Here is a 27881-nt window from a genome sequence, read left to right as displayed (position 1 = left end):
ACTAATGGTTAAAGAATGGCAAAACAGTGATTGTGGACAATGCTCATGTATGCTTTACTGAATGATTTGTGAAAATTCACACAGCTTCCCTGAGGCCCTGGTTTGCATGTAATACAAATATTATTACACAGCACTTACAAAATTGAGGAAATAACCAACAAATTGTATATCATTAAGCACTCTAATAAAATATAAATAATACAGATATACGTACTTGATTAATAAAATAGTACTTAAAACCATGGAGCTTAAGAGAAATATGGAGGGGAGTTACAATGGAGAGGAAGGAGAGTCAATGAACTATTATATTGTATGAATTTAGAACAAGCTTTTACTCAAAAATTAACATAAGCATATTTGTTCCCTCTGAATTAGCAAAAAACAAAAACAGAAAGCTTTGCAAAACCCATGCAATGTACTAAAAAAGATCACTTAACTGATACAGCCCTCCCCAGTAAGTCAATTCCATGCTCCCGCGCAGCTCAGTGGCGGGACACATCACCAGCATAGAGTACCTTGAAGAGGTATTTGGAGATGAGCCAGCCATCTGCAACTTTGGGAAATCTCTTTAAAAAAAAAAAATAACAACAACAACAACACACAGATATTTAAGAAACCTGCCATCAAGTTTATAATTGTAAACTGAATAGCCCAAATTCGATGGCTACACATAATTCTGACACAGTCAACATAAACTGAGGATGAATTTTGAGTGATCCACTCAGCATATGAATGAAGCTTGTCCCTTGTAGCCTATTTTATTGGGGAGTCTAGGATGTATCTAAGTCATAGAAACAATGAGAAGCAATTGTTCCCTGTTTGTTTCCCCTTCCATCGTTCTCTCCCAAGGGCAATAAATGGTTGATGACAGAATGCAAAATGAGCAAGAGCTTGACTGAATTGGCTAGATTTGCACCTCAGAATTTATGTTGGTTAGGAAAATTACTTCTTGAACTACATATGTCTCAAAGTCTTTAACTTTAGAACTAAACACATTTTTTTTTTTTACTGTTAACTTTTCCAAAAGTTATAAACAAATTCATTTTGAAGAGCAGTTCTCTTATTTTTGGCCTAAGAAGAGTTAAAGTCTGTATGGTTCTGAATTATGAGACGAACACTTAGCTAGTTGGTTTAACACTTAGCTCGTTCTTCAGTTTAACCAACGTTTACTAAACGATTACTTTATGCAAAACACTGTTTTATTTCCTATAGCAGCTTTCAATTATTGTTTAACGATCACCATCTGGGAAATTACTATAAATTCTGACTATGTTTGTTTGGAAAATCCTCTTATAATTATACAGGAAAACTCCAAAGCCAAATAATATTTTCTTCTCTCAAATCTCCACTAGGACCTGGTCCCACACCTTTCTAAATACTCAGGCCCTTTATGAGACCAAACAAAAACCAAGCAAACACAGTGAGTAATGTATGAAAACGAACGGAAAAAGATATATACAATTGTATTGTTTACTACATCTATGTCCCTACATTCACTATCCTCCCACTTTCATCTGTAACATCATAAAGAAATACTGAACTTTGAAACATATCCAAAAGGATCTAGAAATTGGTACCCTCGTTGAAGCCCATAGGAGAACATACTGTTCTTGCTACAACTACAACAAACAAAAATGAAAATTTCTCAGCACTAAAATGTAAAACAGAACAGAATGCTTTTCATTCTGTTATATGATTAACCATATGACTTCACTATTAACCATACAATTTCACTCACATGTGGGATATAAAACTGAAACCAGTGAACACAAACTGCAGTACGGTGGTTGTCAGAGGGGAGGGGGCAGTGGTGGGAGGGTGAAGGTGGCCTAATATATGGTGACGGAAGATGATTTGACTTTGGGTGGTGAGCACACAGTGCAATGGACAGATCTTGTAACATAGAAACTCACACCTGAAAACTCAATGATCCTATTAACTAATGTAACCCCAGCAAATTTAATTTTTAAAAAGTAATAAATAAAAAATTAGGCTATGGGAAAAAATAAACACCAACTGTTAATGTTTAAACCGCATTTACTTTACTATAACTGCCCTGAAAATAAAGTTATGTGTCTTATTTGTAGTCATTTACATAATCAAAAAGTAATAAAAGTAAAAATGATTTCCAGAAAAATCTTACTGAAAAAAAATAAACTTCAAAAAAATGTAACAAATGAGATATATCATAATGAGATTTATGTCATGATTTAATCAATCTCTAATATATAGTGAGAAATAATTACTGAATCTATTATTAAGCTCAATTTATAGATTAGGATTATTTTTCCTTTTTATTGAATTTGGGTAAAAATGGTTAACAAAAATTATACAAGTTTCAGGTGCACAATTCTACAACATATCATCTATGTATACACTGTACTGCGTTCACTTCACCAAGTCAAGTCTCTGTCCATCACCATTTATCCCCCTAGAACCTCCTCCTACTCTCCCCTTACCCAAGAAAGCACGACACTGTTGTCCATGTCCATGAGTTTTTTCTCTTTTTGCTCAATCCCCCATGACAGCTACTAGCCTGCTCTCTCTCTCTATAAGTCTTCCTCTATTTTGCTTGTTAGTTAATTTTGCCCATTAGATTACACATGAGTGAAATTTATACAGTACTTGTCTTTCTCTGATTGGCTTATTTCACTTAGTATAATGCTCTGCAGATCAATTCATGCTGTTACAAAAGGTAATATTGCTTTCTTTTTTTACAGCTAAGTAGCACCCAATGTATAGATGTACCACATCTTTTTAACCACTCTCTATGATGGACACTTGGGCTGCTTCCAAATCTTGGCTATCGTAAATAACACTGCAATGAACATAGGGTTGCATGTATTACTCCAAATTGGTGTTTCGGGTTTCTTCATATAAATTCCCAGAAGTGGAATCACTAGGTCATAAGGCAGCTTCTTTCTTAATTTCTTGAGGAAATTCATACTGCTTTTCACAGTGGATATACCAATCTACATTCCCACCAATAGTACATGAGAGTTCCCTTTTCTCCACATCCTCACCAACACTTGTTCTTGCTTTTTAAATCTTTATTATTGAGAGTATTATAGATGTCTTCCTTTTTTTCCTCCTGTTGCCCCCCTTCACCTGGTTTCCACCTGTTCCAGGCCTTCACCACCCTAATGCCTGTGTCCATAGGTAATGCATATATACATATAAGATCTTTGGGTAATCTCTTCCCACTCTCCTTCCCCCTTCCTTCTGAGATTTGTCAGTTTGTTCCATGTTTCCATGCCTCTGGTTCTATTTTATTCATCAGTTTATTTTGTTCATTAGATTCTTTATTCATTTATTTTATTTTTAGATTCAATTGTTAATATAAATATATTTATTGCCACTTTATTGTTCACTTTTTTTTTCTTCTTCCTTTTCTTAAAGAATACCCTTCAACATTTCATGTAATACTGGTTTGGTGGTAATGAACTCCTCCAGGTTTTTCTTGTCTGTGAAGCTCTTTATCTGACCTTCAATTCTAAATGATAGTTTGCTGGGTAGAGTAATCTTGGTTGTAGGTTCTTGCTATTTATCACTTTGAATATTTCTTGCCACTCCCTTCTGGCCTGCAAAGTTTCTGTTGAGAAATCAGCTGATAGTCTTCTGAGAGCTCCCTTGTAAGTAACTGTTTTCCTCTTGCTGCTTTTAATATTCTCTCTTTGTATTTTGCCGTTGGCATTTTAATTATGATGTGTCTTGGTGTGGGCCTCTTTGGATTCATGTTGTTTGGGTTTCTCTGTGCTTCCTGGACTTGCAAGTCTATTTCACCATGTAGGGGAAGTTTTCTGTCATTATTTCTTCAAATAAGTTTTCAATATCTCACACTATCTCTTCTCCTTCTGGCAGCCCCCATGAGGTACACTTGACATTGTCCCAAGGCTCCTTATACCATCTTTATATTTTTGGATTATTTTTTCTTTTTGCTCTTCTGATTGGATATTTTTTGCTTCCTCATATTCCAAATTGTTGATTTAATTCTCGGAACCCTCTACTCTACTGTAAATTATTATTATTATTATTTTTTTTTTTTTTTTACCTCAGTTGATGTATGCTTAATTTCTAATGGGTCCTTTTTCATGTCTTTGTAATTTTCACTAAGATCCTTAAAGTCTAAGTCCTACCCTGGCCAGTTCTGTTCAGTGAACCTAAGCGTCCCAGATCCTATTCTGGTTGGGGGCACATGCCTAGGTTGTGGGCTCAGTCCAATGTGCAGGAGGCAGCTGGTCAATGATTCCCTCTCATCACTAATGTTTCTATCTTTCTCTTCCTCTCCCTTCCTCTCTGAAATCAATAAAAATATATTTTAAAAAGTCTAAGTTCCTTGAATCTGATTAAGTCCCTTATGCTCCTTATAATCATTGTTTTAAACTCTGTATCCAATATTTTGCTTGCTTCCACTTCTTTCATTTGTGACATTTCTTTTCCTCCACATTTTGGCTGCTTCTCTGTGTTTGTTTCTATGTATTAGGTAAGGCTGCTATGTCTCCTGGAATTGATAGAGTGGCCTCATGTAGCAGGTGTCCTATAGGGCCCAGTGGCTCAGCCTTTAGGGCCCAGTGGCTCCAGTCACCTGAGCTGGGCTATTTGGTACACCTCTGTGTGGGCTGTGAGCACAGTCTTGTTGTAGTTGAGCCTTGATTGCTGTTGGTGTCAATGGGAAGAATTGACCTCCAGGCCAACTGGCTGTGAAGACAAGCTGTGACTATAGTGGAAGAGCTACTGTTCAGGAGAAACCCTCATGGGGCAGGACTTGCTCAGTGGGGCTTTGGTGCTCACTGAATTGGCTCCTTTAGTGTGTCATTTGTGGATGTGTAGAGTTGTAATCTGGTACGGTCTGAAGCTGTCCAGTGGGTGTACTAGCTTTGGGGCCTCCTGGGAGGTACAATGTCAGCCACTGCCTGGTACTAACCACCGGGAGCCACAGCGAGATCTGCAGATGGCTGCTCCTTGTACTGGGCTTAGAAGTGCCCAGGCGAGGCCCAGCTCAGAAGTAAGGCAGGCTGGTGCTAGTGCTGGGTCTGGGACCTATTACTGAAAGGTATGGGGCATGCTCATGCCAGCTGCTCTTTGTATAAGAGCTTTTAGAATAATCTAAAGCACATGTGTCAAACACAAGGCCCGCGGGCCAAATCCAGCCCGCCAGGCCTTGCAATATGGCCCGCACCGCGCTGTCATCACTGCACTCCGCTGTCAGTTTATGACATTGTCAGTTTATGACTGTTCAGTAAACCATTCGGCCCGCGATTTAGGCTAGATTTTAGATTTTGGCCCCTTCTCTGATTGAGTTCGACACCCCTAATCTAAAGCCTGAGCCAGGACAGGACCTTCATATGGAAAAGCTACCACAAACAGCTTGGACTAGAAACATTCCACCAGTAGATTCCAAATGATCTGCAAATTTCAACACATCTCTTTCATATTATAGATGGGAAAGGTTAGGCCCAGAAAACACCTGCCTAGACCCAGCACATCTGTTCCCTGCAGCCTCATGCTGATCTACTCCTTTGACTACAGACAAAATCTAACATGTAGAAAAAAAAAAAATCAATTCGTTTTCCTTGTTGGTTATGAGTTTGCATTAGCAACTTCATAAATAAGAAAAATGATGAGATAGTAAACATGCAGCATAACTAGGGTAACTATTTTTCATATAAATTTTAAATCCTTAGCACACACTCAGTATATCTGAAAGACAAAACTCACATTATTTCAAAGTGGCCCAAGGAGTGCTTATCTATCTGTAGAAAAGATTCTCATTTGCAATTGAAATAAAACTTTTGTTGTAAAATCTATATTTTATAGTTTATTGTTACACTATTTCATAAAATATATAATTTTAAATATTTATATGTTTAATTTCTTTTTTATAATTTAATTCTATTATTTTAAATTAAATTTATTGGGGGTAACATTGGCTAATAAAATTATATAGATTTCAAGTGTATAATTCTATGATAGATCATCTGTTTATTGTATTATGTGGTCACCACCCAGAAAATAGTGATAGTTGCACAACATTTTGAATATACTAAAAATCAGTGATTGTGTATGTTTTAGAATGGTTATAATGGTGAATTTTATATAATGTAAATTTAATTTTAAGTTTAAGATGCTAAAAAACAAAATGAAATGGAAAAATAGTATGGCCAATATACAAAGGGCAAAATACAGATCATAGCAAAACATACAAATATATACAGACACATTCACAGACATATATACTGGTATATGTGATAGATTTACAAAGTTACCAGCTACAATTATATCTGGGATTTCTGAAAGTTTTTTATGAATATCTTAGCTTTTTAACTTGAATCTCTTGTCATTTTTATGAGGATTATGAAAAAGAGGAAAGACAAAAAACTGATTGGTAGCCCAAAAGGACAAATGTATACATACAGAAAGAGGTCAAATTAAGGAATTATAATAAAGCTTTATACCTTTCTTTCCTTCTTCCCTTAAAAATATGAATTCAAGCAAAGTCAATTAGTCTACCTATATGGCTGTTATGGGATAAAAATCTTAAAATGAAAAAAGGTTTTTCAAAAGTTATTAGAGAAACAAAAAACAATGAGGACTGTAAGCTTGAGAATAAACCAAGTATAGTCTACGGCCATACCACCCTGAACGCACCCGATCTCGTCTGATCTCGGATGCTAAGCAGGGTCGGTTAGTACTTGGATGGGAGAATAAACCAAGTATAGCAATATTTTTTTCAATGGAAACAGATACACAAAGGGTATGAAAATTAGAGTGCTACTTCATTTTTCTAGTCACTAACCTTATTTATCATATTTGATTTAGAGACTAAGGCTTTCTGTTTTTAGAATATACAAACTTATTTACTACTGAACCTTAAACTTAGTATATTCTACATAGGTTAATTTTACTCCCTATGCAATTTAAAGACACTGAACTAAATTTACCGTGCTACATATAACTCTGAATGTTTCAAGAATTCCTTGAAAATTATAACTTCTGGAGATAGGAAATCTGCTGAAGCTTTCCTAAATTTCCAAGTACAAAAGTTTAAAGGGTGTTTCTCAGAGTGGCAGTCTTGTCCATTGTCTAAAAGCCAAACTCTGGTAACCTTCAGAGTCCCTTTCTTATCTATTGTATCATGTTTTGGCCTTTGTATATGGCTTTTACTAGGGGAGTTGTGCTCATATGTTACTCCAGAAACAATTCGTCTCATTTTGTATGCACACCAAGAATCAAAAGTTGGAAAACCTTCAAAAATTAACAAAGAAAATTCAAAAGCCAAATGGACAGGTTTATCTTTACCCATTGTTTCTAAGAGTGTTTATACTGCACTTCAAAAGGTGGCCCCATGGGGAGGTAACTGTTTATCATCTAAGTCAGGAAGAGCTTTGAGGTTCAAGCCAGTGTTTCTGAGAAATGCTTAGGTATCACAACAGTTCAACTGGATTGGAGAAATTCTAAAATGTCAAGTCACAGGCGTTCTAACTCATTTTAAGAGTCTGAATCTAGATGCTATCAGAAAAAAAAAAAAACAGAAATTATTATTGTTGCATCAGGAATTCTATTTTCCAACAAATACTCACTGAGCGCCTACCACTTCCCAGGCACTATTCTAGAGATCTGATGTACATCAGTGAACAAAACAAACAGAGGTCTTTGCCATGAGGTAAGCTTACATTTTAGTGGAAGTAAAGGAAGATAATAAATAATAATCATAATTAGTAAATCATAGAATATGTAGAAGTTAAGATTTTAAAATGTTAACCCCTCAGATACGTAGAAGTGTTTTTCATGCAGCTGGAATATCCAGTGCAATGGTGAACTATGGTATAAATGTGCCTGGTACAGTCAAGAAAAGCAAAAGACCGACAATGCTAAAGCACAGAAATTTAAAAACAAGAACAAAAGGACTCTGTACACAAATATAAACTAAGAAATGTTCATAATCAAGGCAAAATCTAAATTGAATGTAAGTCAATATACCCCAATGTTATTAGGTATAATTAACTCATAATTAAGTCATTAATTCATAGAAAATGTGACATAGTGTCTCATTATACTTGATCATTTTTTTTAAATATATTTTTTTATTGATTTTACACAGGGAGGAATTGAGAGGGACAGAGAGCTAGAAACGTCGATGAGAGAGAAACATCGACCAGCTGCCTCTTGCACATCCCCCAGTGGGGATGTGCCCGCAACCAAGGTACATGCCCTTGACGGGAATCGAACCCGGGACCTTTCTGTCCACAGGCCAACGCTCTATCCACTGAGCCAAACCAGTACCGGCTATACTTGATCATTTTTTAATAAATAGCATGTAACTAATTGATAGTCTCTGGTCTCCTATGATACTGCAGTTACTTATTTACTCCTGAACCTTAAAATTCTATATTCTAAAATAGCTAATTTTACTCCCTATGCAACTTAAAGATGCTGAAGTAAATTTACCAGACTCATATAGCCTTGGATGCTTCAAGGTATTCTATATTTTTGCTTTAATCAGTGATTTTCTACAAAACCTTTACAAAATTCACTACTGTATCCTATCTCAATACCAGATAGCTGAAGGTTAAAAGATTGTTCCTTATCATTTTACTGCTAAATTTCATTATTTTTCTTAAAATATCAGGCCCAAAGTCACAAATGACATTTAAAATTTGAATTTTCATTTGAGGCATTTTTATGCCTTTTTCCTATGTGAAGCCTTCCCTGACCTATCCAAACAGGATGAATTACTCACCCTTTGTGCTACATCACACTCATTAACATTTCTATTATAACTCAATGACACTATTATACAAGATTATGTGTTAATGTATCCTCCTTCTGCCCTCCAGGACTGAGTTTCATGTGAAAACGTGTCTTAATAATCTTTACATACTAGGATACTAGTATGGGGCTTATATGGATTGCTAACTAAGAGAACAAATGAAATAAATAGTATATGTATGTGTGGAAAATATTAGTAAGAATAGGAAAAAAGAAAAAAGAGGAAGGCATATGTGAAGTGCCAATTTAAGGTATCTGCTCTGTGAAAAGATTAGGGAATGCATGCTGTCCAAAGCAAAGGAAAGGAGTTAAGTTTAGTCAAGAAAAATGTGGAAGGGTAATGATGAATGCTCTCTGAAGTTGCTTTTCACTATGTGCTATGAAAAACTACCTAACTTCCTAAAGTAATTGGGAGATAAAGGAGTGGAAATTTTAAGTATTATAATGAAAATGTAGGATCCTCTTGATTTTTTAATGTTTTAATGGGAAGCAATTGAATTTGGGGAAGTTATAAAAATAATTTTTTTAATTTACAGCAAATTTTCAAGGAATCATGTAAATAGAACTATTACATAACAATTCCACCACCCCAAAAAACCCTTTCATGCAAACACTATAAAAGCAAACTCCCCCCAACCTCTAACCTCTGATAATTACTGATTCTATTCTCTATACTATAATTTTGCCTTTTCTATAATTCTATATAATAAAGAAGTAATAGGCAAATTGACCATCACTCCCACACACAAGAGGGCCATACCCATGTGGTCAAAGATGGCCCATCCCATGTGGACACAAAATTGCTGCCACAAGATGGCCTGCAGGGGAGGGTAGTTAAGAGGGACCAGGCCTGCAGAGGAGGGCAGTGGGGCGACCAGGCCTGCAGGGAAGGGCAGTTGGGTGTGATTAGACCTGCAGGAGAGGGCTGTTGGGAGGGACAAGACCTACAGGGGAGGACAGTTGGTGGCTACCAGGCCTGTAGGGGAGAGCAGTTGGGAGGTGCCATCCTGCAGGGGAGGACAGTTGGGGGGACCAGGCCTGCAGGGGAGGGCAGTTAGGGGTGACCAGGCTTGCAGGGGAGGGCAGTTCAGGGGCACCAGGCCAGCAGGTAGTGCAATTAGGGGTGACCAGACTGGCAGAGAAGAAGGTTAGGGGCAACTAGGCTTCAAAGAAGGGCAGTTAGGAGCAACCAAGCCTGCAGGGCAGGGCAATTGAGGGAGAGAGGGCCTACAGGAGAGGACTGTTAGAGGTGACCAGGACAGCAGGGAAGGAAAATTAGGGGTGATCAGGCCAGCAGGGGAGGGCAGTTAAGGGCAATCGGGCCTGCAGGGGAACAGTCTGGCATCAATCAGGCTGGCAGGGGAGTGGTTAGAGGGTGATCAGACTGGCAGGCAAAAGCGGTTAGGGGCAATCAGGCAGGCAGGCAGGCAGGCGAGCGGTTGGGAGCCAGCAGTCCTAGTTTGTGAGAGGGATGTCTGACTGCCCATTTTGGCCGGATCCTGGAGGGCCTAAACAGGCAGTCGGACATCCCTCGAGGGTCCCAGACTGAAGACGGTTCAGGCTTGGCTGAGGGACACACATACCCCCATGCATGAATTTTGTGCACCGGGCCTCTAGTCTATATAATAACAGCCTAAGCAAACATTATGATGGAATGACTAGAATGACTTGTCATTATGATGTGCATTGATCACTAGGGAAAGAAATGCTCAGCCAGATGCTGGGCTCATGGCTGGTGAGTGCAGCAGTGGTGACAGGAGCCTCTCTCGCCTCCAAGGCAGCACTAAGGAGCAGCGAGCAGATAGGCAGTAAGGAGCTAGAGAGATGTCCAACAAGTCCCAGAATGCAAGAGGGCGCAGGCTGGGCTGAGGTCCCCCCAACAGTGCACTAATTTCATGCATCAGGCCTCCAGTGTCATATAAATGGAATCATATAGTTTATAACCTTTAGAGACTTGTGTCTTTTACTTATCATAATGCATTTGAGATGAATTCATGTTGCTGTACGCAGAAACAGCAATTTTCTTTTTCTATTGCTGAACTGGTTATAGTGGGAGAAAGAGAGAAAGGTATGCCCACTTCATCTTCCTGCAAGTAGAAGTCCTCTTAAAATTCATTTTTACAGCCATCTTCCCCATCTTTAAAGAGTGGATGATAAAGGAAATTATACTGCATTTATTCCTATTAAACTTGAGCTCAGACAACTAATTTAGAGAACCTAAAACATAAGTAATTGTCAATTTTTGAACATCATTGGAATTTCACTTGGCCTTAATACAAAGATGAACCTCTTTTTTTTTTTAACATATTTATTGATTTTTTTTTTTTTTTACATAAAAGAAGGGAGAGGGATAGAGAGTTAGAAACACCATTGAGAGAGAAACATCAATCAGCTGCCTCTTGCACACCTCCAAATGGGGATGTGCCCGCAACCAAAGTACATGCCCTTGACTGAAATCGAACCTGGGACCTTTCAGTTCACAGGCCGATGCTCTATCCACTGAGCTAAACCTGTTAGGGCCAAAGGTGAACCTCGTTGAAGCATGTTACTTAGTTTATGTACCAGATTTTTAAGAGCAATATTAACAAACCACTGATATGCCAGAAAGACAACTAAGATTATGGTGATTCCAGAAGATTCAAGAAACTAGGGATAACTTACCTAGTAGGAAAAAAAAAAGGCGGGGGGGGGGGGGGACTGAGGAGAAAGAGTTATGTAGACTATTTAACTATCCAAAGCTAAAAAATATCAGAAGTATTTAAACAACTGCATATCTATGAGTAAGAAATACCAGTAAATGGATTGCTTCAGTAGGAGAGAGGCTAGAGTAGTGATATTTAGTCTATTATCTGTGGTGCTACCTGAAATGGTGCTGTGGAGTTCTGGGAAGCAGGGGGCAAGGGGCAAGGGGTGCAACTATGCCGAGCAGGCAAACTGTCTAATTTCCTCACCTTGCTTCAACAAGACACACCACTTATATATTCGGCATTTACACTGGTTTTTAGTATGAGAGGTAGAATCAAGAGAAAGATTATGCTTTAAAATAAAAGTTCAAAATATGAAATCAGACCATTGTCTTACACCAGAATAAACTCAAAATGGATTAAAGGCTTAAATATAAGACCTAAAACAATAATAAAACTCCTAGATAAAAATTTGGCAATAAAATCACAGATACTTCTCTTAGCAATATTTTTTTTCTGATACATTTTCCTGGGCAAGGGAGACAAAAGAAAAAATAAACATGCTACAACAAACTAAAAAGTTTTTTTCACAGCAAGGGAAACCATCAACAAAAACAAAAAGACAACCTATTGAATGCATGAAGCTATTTGTCAATGACACATCCCTAAGGAGTTAATATTCAAAATTTGTTTTAAAAAATCATACAACTCAACTAGAAAAACAAACCAAAAAAATAAAACAACCCAATTAAAAAGTGGCAAGAAAACCTGAATAGACACTTCTCCAAAGAAGACATCTAAATGGCCAATAGATATATGCAAAGTTGCTCATCATCACTAATCTTCAGCAAAATGCAAATAAAAACCACAAGATACCACCTCACACATGTCAGAATGGTTATCATTAATAATAATCCACAAACAACAAGCATTAATGAAGATGTGGAGAAAAGTACATTCCTATTGGTAAGAATGGAGATTGGTGCAACCATCGTGGAAAACAAGTGTGGAGGTTACTCAAAAAGTTAAAAATAGACATGTCTTATGACCCAGCAATTCCACTTCCGGGATATATCCAAAGAAACCAACAACACTTATCTGTAAGAATATGTGTACCTCCATGTTCATTGCAACATTACTTACAACCAGAGGCCCAATGAACAAAATTTGTGCAAGGCCTTGGCCCTGGCCCCCACCTCCTGCAGCTTTATCTGGAAGGAAGGACGTCTGGAAGGACATCTGGTCTAATAAACATATTATGCTTTTATTAGAGGCCTGGTGCATGAAAATTCTTGCATTGGAGGGCAACATTGCTCAGCTCAGCCTTCCCCTCACAGTCTGGGAGCCCTCAGGGGCTGGAGGCGACCTGGTGATCAGGGGAAGTCTATGCCCCATCACATCTCTGCTTCTGCCACTGCTGGCAGCACAAACCTTGGCTGACCCTGGTTACCTGAGTCTTGGGCAGCCCTGGGCAGCTGGGCAGCCGCTATCCAGGAATTGCCTGCATGCACCTCGAGCCAGCCTGGGTGGCTGTGGGGCTGAGAGGACTGGGAGCAACCATCTTGTGGCTGTGCGCACCACATTTAAGGGCGGGACAGTCAATTAGCATATTCCATTCTTATTGGCTGCAGGTGCCACCATCTTTGCAATGGTGTGAGGGTCAATTAGCATATTCCCTCTTTACTAGATAGGATTATTATAGATAGCCAAGATATGGCTATTAATAGATGAGTGGATAAAAAGTGCTCATTAATAGATGAGTGGATAAAAAAGCTGTGGTACATATACACACTGGAATACAACTCAGCCATCCTATATAATAAAAGGGTAACATGCAAATTGATCAAATGGCAGAACGACCAGTCTGTGGGAGGCAGGGCTACCAAGTGGGCGGCACCGGGCCATCCAAGGCAGGTGCCAGCAGGCAGAGGGAGGGGATGGCAATCAGGACAAATAGCAATATTCAAATATCTCTTTTAATTAACTCACTTTCAATGTACATGAATTTGTGCACTGGGCCACTAGTAAAAAATAATGAAATCTTACTTTTTGTGATGGCATAGATGGGGTATTATGCTAGTGAAATAACTCAGATGGAGAAAGAAAAATATCAAATGATTTCACTTATATGTGGAATTTAAAGAATAGAATAAACAAAATGGAAATAGACTTACAGACATAGAGAACTGATAGTTGTCAGAGGGAAAGGAGTTTGGGGGCTCTGGGTGAAAAAAAGGTGAAGAGATTAAGAAGTACAAATTGGTAGTTTTTGCTAATCTAAATTTTGCTGTGACTATTTAAAATTGGCAATATTTCTTTCAGAAGAAAGTAGAATAAGAATAGCACTCATCCTAATGCACATTAATAAGACCACATTTTGAAATGATCATGGGTCTTGATATATTAATATGGTAGATATTGACAGTGACTATATTTGATCTTCAGAAAATATTTTTATTTTTTGTTATTTCATTTTGTAATTCTTAATCTAAAGCATTGTTTTACTGAATTTATTGGGGTGACACTGGTTAACAAAATTATATAGGTTTTAGGTGCATAATTCTATAACATGTCATCTATACACTGTATTGTGTGTTCACCATCTCAAATCAAGTTTCCATCCATCACCATTAATCTCCCCAATACTTTCTCCACCTCCTCCCACTCCCTCTTCCCTCTCTACTCCCTACTTCCCTGGCAATCACCACACTGTTGTCCATGTCCATGAGTTTTTCCTTTTTTGCTCATTCCCAACCACCCCCTTATACCCGCCCCCCCTCCCCCCCCCCCCCCCCCCACACACACACACACAGGAAATGTTTTTGAAAAGTTCTGAATTATTGCTTGACCAGCATGGCTCAGTGGTTGAGTGTTGACCTCTGAACCAGAAGGTCACAGTTTGATTCCCAGTCAGGGCATATGCCTGAGATCGATTCCCAAAGTGGGGCACACAGGAGGCAGCCAATCAATGATCTTTCATCATTGATGTTTCTATCTCTCTCTCCCTCTCCCTTCTTCTCTAAAGTCAATAAAAATGTATCTTTAGAAATAAAACTTTTGAATTATTAATTTTACATAGCTTAAAAAATTAACACATATCTTACTGTATCACCTTTCTCACTCCCTTAATAATATTAGTGGAATTTGCATCATAAATGAACTAGAGATTCTATTTTCAACATAGTTTAGCTTCTCAGAAATAGCATTCACCATTAGATGTAATTCTAAAGGTCTCCGATCTATATTTTGCTGAGGCATGACTCAAAATATAGCAGGCAGATGTGCAGAAGAGGTCCAGTTTGTGGTAGAGAGTCCATCTGATCACTCAACGTGGCATAAGTGTTTTCTGTTGATAGTTGTTTATGTATTTTTGTGAATGAATCAATTGTATGATAAATGTTATATAACAGGAATTAAGATCTTATGATAAAAAAACAACAACACTTGTGAACATTAGAAACATCAGGCTCTACCATACTACCTGTGTTTTTTTAGTCAGGTATCATTTATAAATTTATAAAGTAAAATATAAAAATATAATCACCACACAATATAGAAACCAAGGCAATATCTCAAAATATTCTCATATCCTTTGCTTTAAAACAAACTTTTAATAAAAGGTAATATATTAATGGCAGAAAATTTAAGAAATACAGAACAGCAAACCTAAGAAAAAAAGTAACCATTTCAAAATGCAAAATAATCAACTTCTAGTAGGAAAGCATTAGAGATTATATGGATCACCTTTTAAACTGCAAAGGACTGACTGAATTCAGATTTTGTTTCCCTATGTAATTAAATTCAACCCTTTTCCACAAACATTTTAAAGTAATCTTCATTATAGTAAGTTTATGGAAGTTACACATTCTATTCACCTCTGGAGTTGGTATTGGAGAGCTAATCGGCTAAGGACATTTTCTTATAAATTCTTATACTGGCTTATTTTATTGCACCTATGTTTTAATGGAAAAATCTAATGGATCACCATTTACAATGACTATAAATAAGAGTTTCAAAGTATACACTCAGTATTTTTAATCCACCCTGGAAATGGGTACACATTCGAGAACAGAAATTCTTCCCAGATACATAGGCCAAAAGATTATGTATTCTAAAATCACTTTTATGCTTCTCATGATTTGGCATGGTTGCTATCTAAATCACACCAGACTGTTTCATTTCTAAAACTGTAAGCTTATTAAAAAGAGAGCTGTTGGGAGATAAATAATACACTTGTGCTATTACCTTTTAGCCGGTGACTTAGAATCTGTTCCAAAATAGCTGCAAAATTATTAAATTCAGGAGAAGAATCATCAATTGTCTCAAAACAGGATCGATCGATCAGGGTCTTTACAGAAAACCTATGAATAAAAGGAGATTATTACTGTTTTTAATCAGAATTAAAATGCCAACGGTTAAAGACAAAGAGATAATCTTCAAAGTAGATAATCTTCAAAGAGAGAAGAAATTAGTTACCTACAAGGGTGTTCCTATAAGACTGTCAGCTGATTATTCAACAGAAACTTTGTGGGCCAGAAGGAATTGGCTCAAAATATTCCAAATGATGAATAGGAAGGTCCTACAACCAAGATTACTCTATCCAGAATCAAGGGACACATAAAGAGCTACCCAGACAATAGAAAGCTAGAGGATTTTATCACCACCAAACCAGAATTACAAAAAACAGTTTAAAAAAATATTAAAAATATAAATAATAAAATGGCAATAAAAACATGTGTGTCAACAATTACTTTAAGTGCAAATGGCTTAAAGGTTCCATTCAAAAAATATAGGTGGTTGAATGAATAACAAAACCAGATCCTTACATATGCAGTCTACAAGAGACTTGCTTCAGATTGAACGACACACAGAGACTGAAAGTAAACAGATGGAAAAAGTTATTTTAGAAAAATATAAATAAATGAATAAACAAAAGCTGGAGTGGTAATACTTATACCAGACAAAATAGACTTAAAAAAAAAAAAAGCTATAATAAGAGACAAAGAAGGACCCAGCAATTCCATTTCTGGGTATTTACCCAAAGCAATCCAAAACATTAAATCAAAAAGACATATGCATTTATATATTCATTGCTGAATTATTTACAATAGTCAAGATATGGAAGCAACCTAAATGTCCATTGATGGGTAAATGGATAAAGAAAAAGTAGTGCATATATACAATAAAATATGACTGAGCTATAAAAAAAAATCAATAAATCTCCCCATCTGCAACAACATGGATGGACCTAGAGGGTATTGTGCTGAGTGAAATAAGTCAGACAGAGAAAGACAAATGCCATATGTTTTCACTTATATGTGAAATCTAAAAAACAAATCAGAAACAGGCTGATAAGTACAGAGAATATTTTGGAGGCTGCCAGATGGGAGGGGGTTGCGGGGATGGTGTAACAATTGATGGGATTAAATAGTACAAATTGGCAGTTACAGAGTAGTCATGGGGATGTTAAGTACAGCATGGAGAATATAATCAATAATATTGTACCCCTAGCCAGTTTAGCTCAGTAGATAGAGCATCAGCCTACCGACTAAAGGGTTGCAGGTTCAATTCCAGTGAAGGGCATGGATCCTGTTTGCAGGGTCCTCCCCAACTGAGGCCCTGTGTTTCTCTTACATCAATATTTCTCTGTGTCTTTTCCTCTCTCTTTCACTCTCTCTAAAAATAACGGGAAAATGTTCTCAGGTGAGGATTAAAAATAATAATATTGTAAAAACTATGCATGGTGTCAAACGGAGATCAGATTTATTGGGGTGATCACTTCATAAGTTATATAAATCTCTAATCACTGGGTTGTGTACCTGATGATATTGTACATCAACTGTAATTAAAAAAATTAAAAATATTTATTAAAAAAGAATTGCACTCAACTATAAGAAACTTTTATGTAATTTTTATATTTTTCATTCTTATGTAAAAGTTCTTATGTAAAAGCTATTACTTAGACTTGATTTAATATTTTTAGACACTCATCAAATTATCATTTTATTATTTGAAAACCAGTCCTCTTCAAGAAATAGATGAGTAATATTAACATCATCATTATCAGGAAATAGCTCAGCATCTGTGTGATATTTTTTAAATGTATTAAAATTCATTTTATAGATTTGGTTTTTATAGTACATCTTAGCTAGTTAATGTGTTGTGGACAAAAAGATTCTGGAATTATGGAGCTAGCTACACAATTCTAGAGAGGTGGTGAGTGGGAAGACTTGGCTAGACTTAAGGATCTAATTCACCTTCTGAAATTTAGGTTTGTGTTGGCAGGAGAGCAGAGAATAATTGATGAAACAAATCTGAGAAATATTCTTTTTCTGTATTATTCATTTTGATATATTGTAAATTATTTAAACTGCTTTTTCACCCTGAAAATATCTTTCTGCTTGGAAATAACAGAAATTGTGTGCAATGATATGCTTTGCGATATTTAGATTTTGCTTTTGTTTTAGTTTTCAGGGAGAGTTTGAGTTAAAAGTAATTCAGCATTCTGAGACTCACCATCATAAATTTTTGTCATGCATATATTGTCTTCGATAGAAATATAAACTACTGATAACATGATGAAAAAAGACTCCTATTTTATTGACTACTAATTTATCTGTATATGGCTCAGGATACTACAAAAATGTACACGTTATTCTCCATGGCTATTGCACTTTATGAAATAGGTAATTTTGCATTAGTCCTGAAGAACAATGGTGACTAAAAAATCTTATAGGTGGTTGAATTCTAACCTTGCTCTTTTGATGAAATAAGCACTTGGTTCATTTTATCTTTTTAAATATAATTTTCAGTTTATTTCACCAATGTGCATTAATATCTGAGATACTGTAATTACTGTAATTTTCTAAAGCAGTAGGTTATTCCTACTTTGTGATTGCAGAGTCAGCTTTTCCTGTTCCATTACACCTAATAAAGATTAGAGGAAAACACTATGATATTCAGAAGTTTCCTTCCATTAAGGCCAAAGGTGGAGGTAAAATGTGTGGTTTTCATTTTTTCATTTTAGGAACACATTTCCTAAAAATTTCTGACTTGCTGGATAAGAACGTCATACTTAATTATTCTTATTCAAAGTTTTCTAAGGATTTGCAACATTTTTCTGGTGTATTGTCCTCAAAGTTTGCTGAGGATAACATAACATTTTTCTGGTGAAATGGACAAAAGAAACAAAAATAAGTTTTCAAGTCCCTTTTTAATCTGATTTCTGTTTACCTTTTTATTTCTATTTGTTTAGTCATGCATTTCATCTAGTGTTTCTCTAAATTAAATTAACTATGTTTCTGGTACAAGAGAGCAACTTCATCAATGTTACTTCCTAGATTTTTTTTTTTCCTTTTATGTAATAGCTTCCTTCATTGAACTCCAGTTGTTGTTGCAGATAGATTAATGTTTAACTACATGGTACTATCTCAACTTTTCTTAGTCAAGGTTATTTGTCAGAACCAAAAGAGAATGAAAATTATTTGAGTAATTATTTTCTCAAGGATATATAATTACTATCATTCTATTTGTATAAGATAAAAATGATTTCATTGTATATAAAGAATCACAATGTGTACTCTTAGACCCAGACCCTTTCACAGGTCTGAAAAGTCAAAATTATTTTCTTAGTAATTATAAGACATATTTTTCTTTTCTGGTCCCCACTTTTTACCAAGCATATTTTGGAGTTTTCCAGAGACTACATGGTGTCTAGATACATAAAAAGGCAGTGACCGTGACAACCCAAACAACCTGTCACCATGCAGTGCTAGCACAGATGTATAGACACAGGTAAAGTATGTGAGTGAACTAAGAATGAACAAGACAAATGCTTGCCTTCATGGAGCTCACTGTAAGAAGGTTAGGTCAGGGATGAAAATTCAAAATTGCCATCAGCACAGACTTGAGGTGCTGCTTCTCAGAGTGGTCAGAGATACAGCTGATAGTGAACTGGGGACATGACTGAAAGGCTGGTGCCAATGTGAAGACTAGACTGTTCTGGATTTCCCAGAGGAGCCAATGGCTGCCTAGGAGGCAGAGCTTTTGATGATGACTGGCATAGAAACCGACCAATCAGAACCAAATCTGGGTGAACTGTGAAGGCAGAACCTAAGGTGGGGGCTGAGGAGGGGTTTTAAAGGCAACAGCTGTTTGGTATAAGGCAGTGGTCAGCAAACTTCTTAGGCAACAGAGCCAAATATCAACAGTACAATGACTGAAATTTCTTTTGAGAGCCAAACATTTTTAACTTAAATTTCTTCTAACGCCACTTCTTCAAAATAAACTCGCCCAGGCCATGATATTTTGTGGAAGAACCACACTCAATGGGCCAAATAGCCGCATGTGGCTCATAAGCTGCAGTTTGCAGACCACAGGTATAAGATATAAGAAAGCAGTTCAATTTTTGAATAACCAGTTTGGAAGTATAGTGCATATGGCTGGCTATCAGTCCAGATATAGGGGTGATGTATTTTTTTTTCTGCCAAAACCATCTCCTCCTGATGAAAAAGGCTCCCCCTCCCCCAATTAAACAATCCTATCCTATATAATCTATACTAATAAAAGGGTAATATGCTAATTAGACTGGGTAGACTGGCCATCTTTCGGATTTATGACTTCCTTCTGGACAAAGCCATGGTGGTGGGGACAGACACAGAGGCAGTTAAGGGTGATTAGGCGAGCAGGGAAGAGCAGTTAGGGACAACCAGGCTAGCAGGTAGGCAGGTGAGTGGTTAGGGGCCAGCGGTCCCATATTGTGAAAGGGATGTCCCCCAAGGGGTCCTAGATTGGAGAGGGTCCAGGCCAGGCTGAGGGACACCGCCCCCCATGCACAAATTTCATGCACCAGGCCTCTAGTATATCAGAATAGACTGAAATAGAAGATAACTATGAGAATCTAGTTATCTTCTATTAAATACAACATTAAAGATATTTGCAAAGATGTAAAACAGTGCTATTCCTGCCATTTTTATTATTTTGAAAAAAGAATAGTTTTCATTAAAATATATTATCTATGATAACATGTAATGGGTTTATTTTGTTTGTAATTAATAAATAATTCAGTCCATACTTTGCATAGTTCCAATATGCACTAATTTCAGTTACCACAATTAATACCAGTCTCATAGTAACATGGTTCCTATGAGAATATTATTATATATAAATTGTGAGTGATTGCATAAAATAAAATTTGCTGATAGCTCTCTAGTTTGTGTATCACTATGCAAATAACAAATATAGGTCTTGATGAGTGATCAATCACATTACTTTTTTCAAAGTCTGTCTAGGACTGGTCACTTGGCACCTGTTATTAGTTCATGCACAGAAATCAAAGCCTATAGCTGTGTTACCTTCTTGTCTCCTGGTGATAAACCCACATTTGTTTTATGAAAATGAATTATTGATAAGTGATGGGCCAACAAAGATGAAAACATGGCAGAGAAATGGAAAGTGATAATGCTAGAAGTGAAATTTGAATAAGACATAAATGGAGTTATGGAATAAATAGTTGATCATGGGAATGATGACACTTCTTCTTCTGTTCAACATAATTTAGAGATGCAGCCAGAGAAATTTATTGAAGGCAAACATAAATGAGTTAAGTGGTTGTGAGAAAAGGATGAAGATGTCCCAAAAGAAGAGACATCAACAAACCACTTCATATTTGAGAGGTTTTCACAACTTTGAAAGTGCTAAGGACTAAGTGTTGGAAACTGATGTAAACCTAGAAGGGAATATGACTATTTGCCACGGCATAAAATAAAATATGCTCATTCCATATTTTAAGTTATACAATGAGAAGGAAAGCACTATTCAAACTACTCTTTATTTTTTATTTTTTAGTAGAGGCCCAGCACACTAATTTGTGCATGGGTTGGGTTCCTTGACCTGGTCTGCAATCGGGGCCTGCCAGCCAGGGGGAGAGACTGCAGGAGGTTGGCCGGCAGTGGAAGGTTAGCTGCGAGAGTGCTCCTACGTTGAGCATTTGCCCCTGAAGGTTAGTATGCATCATAGCTACTGGCCAGTCATCCTCCAGTTGTAATGGTCATCTAGGCTTTTATATATAGACTATAGGCACAGTGCATAAAGTTAGTGCACAGAGAAAGGAGTGTTCCCTCAGCCTGGCTGGCACCCTCTCCAATCTGGGACCCCTTGGAGGATGTCCGACTGCTAGTTCAGGCAGGAACCGGGTTTAAACCAGCAGTCGGACATCCCTCTCACAATCCAGGACTGCTGGCTCCTAACTGCTCTCCTGCCTACCTGCCTGACCACCCCCTAACCACCTTCCCCTGCTGGCCTGATCGCCCCCTAACCACCCTCCCTTGCCAGCCTAACCGCCCCTAACTGCCTCCGCCTCAACCCATGCCACCGTGGCTTTGTCTGGAAGGATGTCCAGAAGACTTCTGGTCTAATTAGCATATTACCCTTTTATTAGTATAGATAGACAGATTAGTTTCAGGTTCAAACTGCTCTTGATAAAGAAGAAACTTTCTCAATATTTCTAATGTTTTAAATTACAGTGTACTAAATAAATGTTTTACATTTTTTCATTTCCCTATTCATTATAGCTGGAATAGGCTAAATATATTATGATGATGATCGATATCAGTTTTAGAGGTTGGCCACAGATTTAACACTAAAATTTCTAACAGCTGAATGAGAAAAAAGAGAAGTTTTCATTTATACATTCATTTGGGCTCAGCAGATATAAAGCAATTACCTAGAGAGACAATTATTGGCATTAAAATAAGACAGATGTTTTTCATAGAAATCTTCACAAAAGAAGAAACTTTCTGACATAATAAACAATTTTCTTGACAACAACTTCAAGAAGACCCTCTGTGATTGCTTCTTCTGATGACCCTCAATGTAGGCAGATATAATCTTAGCATTGCACAACTGGGCTAAAGCAACGGGGACAGGAGAGTGTGAATCAATGCAGTCTACATGTCCAGCTGCTCTCCAATGAATTTACTGACCCAAACGTATATCTTACAAGCCTATAAGATCTCAGTCTTATAAGAGTGGACAAGTTTCACATATTCTTCCTTGAATATCTTACCTCTCAACTGAGCTTCTGACATCTACCCATCAGCAGTGAAGTTAAGACAATACCTCCTAAAAAAATATGTAGGGCACACCTATTCTCTGCTGTCATTTGAATATGAACCCAGTTTTAGCTAGGGGAAGAGATAATGGCCTTCTGTGAATATTGTAAAGCCTACCTAGAACCAGTACCTAAAAAGTTGATCGCCCTACCTCAACTGTGAACACCTATTAAAATTCTAAGAATCTTTCAAAATACTGAACCTGCTCCAAAGCAACATAGCTAATGTTGATCCAAGTCCCAACCCAAAGTTCCATTACACAGAGCATGACAGAGATTTAGCCAAAAATATTAATTCACTGTAGCCACGGTATGAAGTCTTATGAGGCATACTAAAGCAAATAGTAACAAGAAGAGTAAGTCACTGAATTTAAAGTAACTTAAAGGATTATATCACCAATAATATTCAGTAACATTTCATATCACCTGCACTTCATCCACCAACTTCAAACATAGGAACAGACTTTTTTCTGATTATTCAGCAACCAGAATGTTAAGTAGTTCAGAGTGCTAAAGCTCACTCACATAACTCGGGCGTCTGGGTGCTTTTTGTATTTTTTTGTAACACATGATAAATTTACTTATCTTCTTTCCTAGTTCACAACCAATCATAATGAGCAAGACAGGATGGAAGCACAGGATGGAGCAAGCAGAAAAAAAAGAGCTGTTAGATACAGGCAGAGTTGTAAGAAATCACAGCTAACTTGGTAAGAAGAGACAGCATATGCAAAAGCAGATGAATTCCAAACAATCTTTTGGGGTCATGTAGCAAAACGCTCTATGTATCTTGAGAATCTCCAAGAGCAGCCAACTGCATAGGACACATTCATAGAAACAGGCCAAGAGTAAAAGCATCAACAAAGGTCATATTGTGCTACACAATCTTTTTAAAGAGGAAAATGAGTAATTCTTTCCTAAAAGCAATTCATCCAAAATGCTTAAAATATTATTGTTTACTGTGGTTTACACCTGAACACTTAAGTTGGAAGCTGCAGTTATACAGAAGACTGCACTCTACAATAAATGCTGAGCAAAGCACTACAGTTGAAGGGAGAATTTTAAGTTTAACTCAAAGATTAGTTACATGGAAAATATGACCACTTCATTCTATGACTACAGTGGAAATATCAGGCGTTTCTGCTATTTGAAATAACATTCAAGTTGTGAAATAATATCCTGACCAAAAGAAAACTAAGAATAACTATGTAACTGTTATTAAAAGTGTTTTATTTTTAAAACCATCATTTGTCTCCACTCTGCTTAGCTCATCATACCATTCTCCTTAAATCCCTCATTGGTCCTGCAGGGAGGCCCCTTTCCAGCCAGACAGCTCTGCTCTAGCCTGGTCTGCTCCAGGGAGTCTGTGTCAGCTCCCTGCCCAGGAGGGGAAACAGTCTCAGCCCTTGATAGAAAGGGAAAGTGAGCTCCAGTAATATTGCTCTTCTGTGAGATGTTTTTAAACCTAAAGAACTGTGTGGTTAGCCAAAACCGGTTTGGCTCAGTGGATAGAGCGTCGGCCTGCGGAATGAAGGGTCCCAGGTTCGATTCCGGTCAAGGGCATGTACCTTGGTTGCTGGCATATCCCCAGTAGGGGGTGTGCAGGAGGCAGCTGATGGATGTTTCTCTTTCATTGATGTTTTTAACTCTCTATCCCTCTCTTTTCCTCTCTGTAAAAAAATCAATGAAAATATTTTTTTTTAAAAGAACTGTGTGGTTATATAATGACATTTTGAACCTACATAGAGAGTATGCCTAAACTGTTTAAGGAGTAAGGAAAAGCACTGCTGTGTCGGTATTAATAGATACACAAGCATGGTAGTGTGGGTCCAGAGAGTTGTTTTATTTGGTTTGGTTTTGTAAACTATTTAGTTTTTCCAGAACATCATTAGAGAATTACAAAATGAAATGTTTTTGTTTATGGACAAAAAGGCACATGCCTGATCTATCTACCATTAAACATATGCCTATCATTACCTTGCTCCGATTTAGAGAAATTCAAAAACAAATATGAGCACACTCTGCTTGAAGGTTATTTATTTAATTTTAGGGTTGTCATTGAAGGTTAGCAATGATCTAGTCCAAGGTTATTTTACACACGAGAAAACTAGAAAATGGGAAGGTTGCATGGCTTGTTAAAAGACATCCGATTATTTAAAGACAAGTAAACTTAGAACTCCATTGTATTTCCATTAAACCAACTTCCCAATGTAAATATCAAACCACCTCTGATTTTATATGTAAAAATTAAGGCATAAACTCATTACTAGAGATGGATGAGATATTTAGAGTTTGGCAACTCTGAAAGGCAGAGAAAAGCAACAGAAACGCATCAATATTGATTTGCTCATTTAGCTGAACTTTAAGTGGGGCTATTTAAAACAGCCAAATGACCTACAGTGACTTTTTTCCCCCCTAAAAAATAAAAGCCTTTTAGACTAAACCTATCAAAGAGATATCCTTACTAGACATGGATGATCATTTACATGCGCCATCAACTATTTGGACATAAAGAGCAGCCTTAATAATATTATCCATATAAATAAATACAAAGGTTGAAATCTAAGCCAGAAATTGACATTTATTTTAGCTACAATTACTAAGATTATGTGTAAACTGTGACTAAATTAGCAATTATATTTATTTCACAGTAGAAAAGAACAATTATGCAAATAAAGAAATTCAGCTTGCTCAGAAAGTTATCCATACAAATCAGTGAGAAATGACTGAAATTTCTTAAACTTAAAATACAATTTAAATGAGGTTGAGATACAAGTCCCTGTCTTCTCCTAAACTGCCTCTGAAGAGGGAACAAATGAACATTAAGTGACCTAAAACCAGACAAAAAATAGAGAAGCAAAAGGAATGGTACCGACCACTGAATTTATTAATTCAATAAATATTTGCTGAGAGTCATATGCTATACATAGTAGAAAGAATTTTTAAAAAAAGAGTCAGCAAAAAGCAGACAAGGTTGCTGTCCTGTGAAGGTTAACTCTGATGAAGCTTTTATGAAATACATTCGCCCAAGAAGCACTGCATATGTTGGAATTTGCTTGAGACCATCCTCTTAAAAAAATAAAATAAAATAATTCTTTTTAATAGCTGTAAAAAAAAAGTTAAGAAAATTGTTCTATCTACCTAACTTAAAAAATATTTTCCTAGGTTTGAAAACTTTAATACTGCCTATCTCCCTCAAAAGATTGCATTCTAGACTGCACAAATGGTAAATTTAAAAGATTTCATACAATGTTACTGTTTGCAACCCCAGTGAGTCAGGCAAGGTGAACATTTGTAATAGTCCAAGTTAAAAAAAAAAAAAAAGTCACTGAAAAAATCACTAAAAATGCATACTAGTATAACTATCTATATTTGGCTTAAGATGCTAAACACATTTTTTTTTTTGCACAAAGAAAAAGAAAAATATAGCTAAAAACTGCAAAGGAGAAAAAGTTTCATCACCTTTGATTCTTAGAAGATTCTCGATGGCTGACGATGCAGGGTTTTACTGAACAAAGTACAGTAAATTTAAAACAACCTAATTGTTCAAAGAAGTTCCTAAGAAATGGATGCCTAGGACTTCAATGTTTGTTTGTTTTTTACTACTCATAAATAAAACTTAAAGAAAATATGTCAGCATATTAAAAATAAGTAATTGTAGGCAGTAACTATTCCTTTTACAGATAGTAATGCCTTTTGGAAATAGTAATTATTCCTTTTATGTCTCTATAGAAAGGGAAAGCGAGGAATACTGCGCTCATCATTAGAAAAACTTGGACTAAACCACTGACACGTCGCCTAGGTGTCCTCCACAGTCCCACTCTTGCTAACAACTGCAGACACAGCACCAACCAGCACCGCAATTCACACACACACACACCACAGGCTGGCATGCAGCAGGCACTCAGGATCTGCGGCACGAAATGACTTAATATGTGTAAACAAGCCAAAACAAACACGGATGCACACTGCTTTGGAGGCAGCACAGCAAACCATCGCCCCAGGAACCGCTACTTCGCCAGAAGCCGGCTGACAGCTGAACACGCAGGCAATCAAAGCGCTCTCCCCCAGCCCTCCCTCCCTCCCGGGCTGCCCTGCACTCCAGGTGCACGTTCCAAACAAACCCAGCCCCAGCCCCGCCCCGGCCCTGCCCCGGCCGCCCGCAGCCCCGCAGGAGGAACTGACAGCCGGCCCGCGGCCTCGGCGGCGCCCGGACCCCCGCCCGTCTGGGGGCGCGCGGGCCCGCGGGCACACCCGGGGGCAAAGGCTGGCGCGCAGGGCTGCCGCGCGCGGGGTGCCCCGGACCCCCAGCCCCGGGCTCAGGCAGCCCCCTCCCGTCACCCCGAGCCGCCGGCCGCCCGTACCTGCACACGGTGATCAGGTTCCTCCTCTCCACCGCGGCGTTGCGGGCGCTCAGGCTCTTCTTGCCGCCGCCGCCCCCGCCACGGCTCCCGCTCAGGCCCCCCAGGCCCCGGGAAGCCATGGCGAGCTGACCCCGCGACCCTTTTGTCTCGGGCCGCCCCGCGCGACCCACCCCCACGCCTTCCAGGCTCTCCCTCCGGATGCGACCGAGGCGCTGCGGGGACGCGGGGAGGATGGAGCAGACGGCGGGGACCCGCACGCGGGGGCTGACGACTGGAGCTCCGCACCGGAGCTGCACACACACACACACTCACACGGGCACACACGCGCACATGCACACTCACGCGCACATGCACACTCACGCGCACATGCACACTCACGCGCACTCACGCGCGCACACACACTCACGCGCGCACACACAAGCACGCACCACCCCCTCGCCCCCGCGCGCGCCGCCGCCGGCCGGGCTCCGCGTGCGGGTGGGCGCCGGGCCCCCCGCTCCTCCCCGCGGGGCCTCGGCCGCCGGCGCGCGCACGTGCCCGCCGCCGACCCCCGCGCCCAGCCGCCGCGAACTCCCCGGACACCCACCCGGGCCTCCCGCGCGCCGCCCCGCCCTCCCTGCACCGCTCCGCCAGCGCCACCCCGGGAGCCAATCGCGGGGCGCCGGGGGCGGGGCCCGCCGCGCGGACCTTAAAAGCGCGGCGCTGCGGCTCCGCCCCGGCGCGTGGGCAGCTGTCAGGGCGCGGGGCTGGCGCTCGCCGCGGGCGCGGTGCTGGCTGGCAGGCGGCACGCGCAGGGGAGCCTCGCGGCTGTGGGCGCGGGGATGGTGGGGTGCGGGGTCGTCTCGGGGAGACCTGAGCTGGTGACGGAGCCGGCGTTCACGGCTGGGATGTCTAGCTTTCAGTGGCTGGTGGTTGTCCTGGAAACCGACTCCCAAAATCCTGTGGCATCTGCAGCCA

General features: G+C 38.8%; 1 protein-coding gene across 6 annotated transcripts in view; it reads right to left on the bottom strand.

Moving 5' to 3' along the window:
- The window catches only part of RUNDC3B (RUN domain containing 3B), a gene marked incomplete at its 3' end in the record, with an annotated part of 89663 nt that extends 62193 nt beyond the window's left edge, over positions 1-27470 (bottom strand). For 3 of the 6 annotated variants that reach the window (XM_084897422.1, XM_084897424.1, XM_084897426.1), the window contains exons 1-2: positions 26925-27462; positions 15699-15814 (exon numbers count right to left, since the gene is read on the bottom strand). In XM_084897422.1, the coding sequence (XP_084753548.1) occupies positions 15699-15814; positions 26925-27043 (235 nt within the window). In that variant the 5' untranslated portion in view covers positions 27044-27462. Of the gene's footprint in view, positions 1-437; positions 567-15698; positions 15815-26924 lie in introns of those variants that run through there. The other 3 variants (XM_084897421.1, XM_084897423.1, XM_084897425.1) reach the window with 3 other exon arrangements.
- Positions 27471-27881: the final 411 nt, after the last annotated feature.

Source organism: Pipistrellus hanaki (assembly GCF_964339955.1).
Source record: "Pipistrellus hanaki genome assembly, chromosome: 10".
Classification (NCBI taxonomy): Eukaryota; Metazoa; Chordata; class Mammalia; order Chiroptera; family Vespertilionidae; genus Pipistrellus; species Pipistrellus hanaki.
This window is presented reverse-complemented; position numbering and strand designations above follow the sequence as displayed.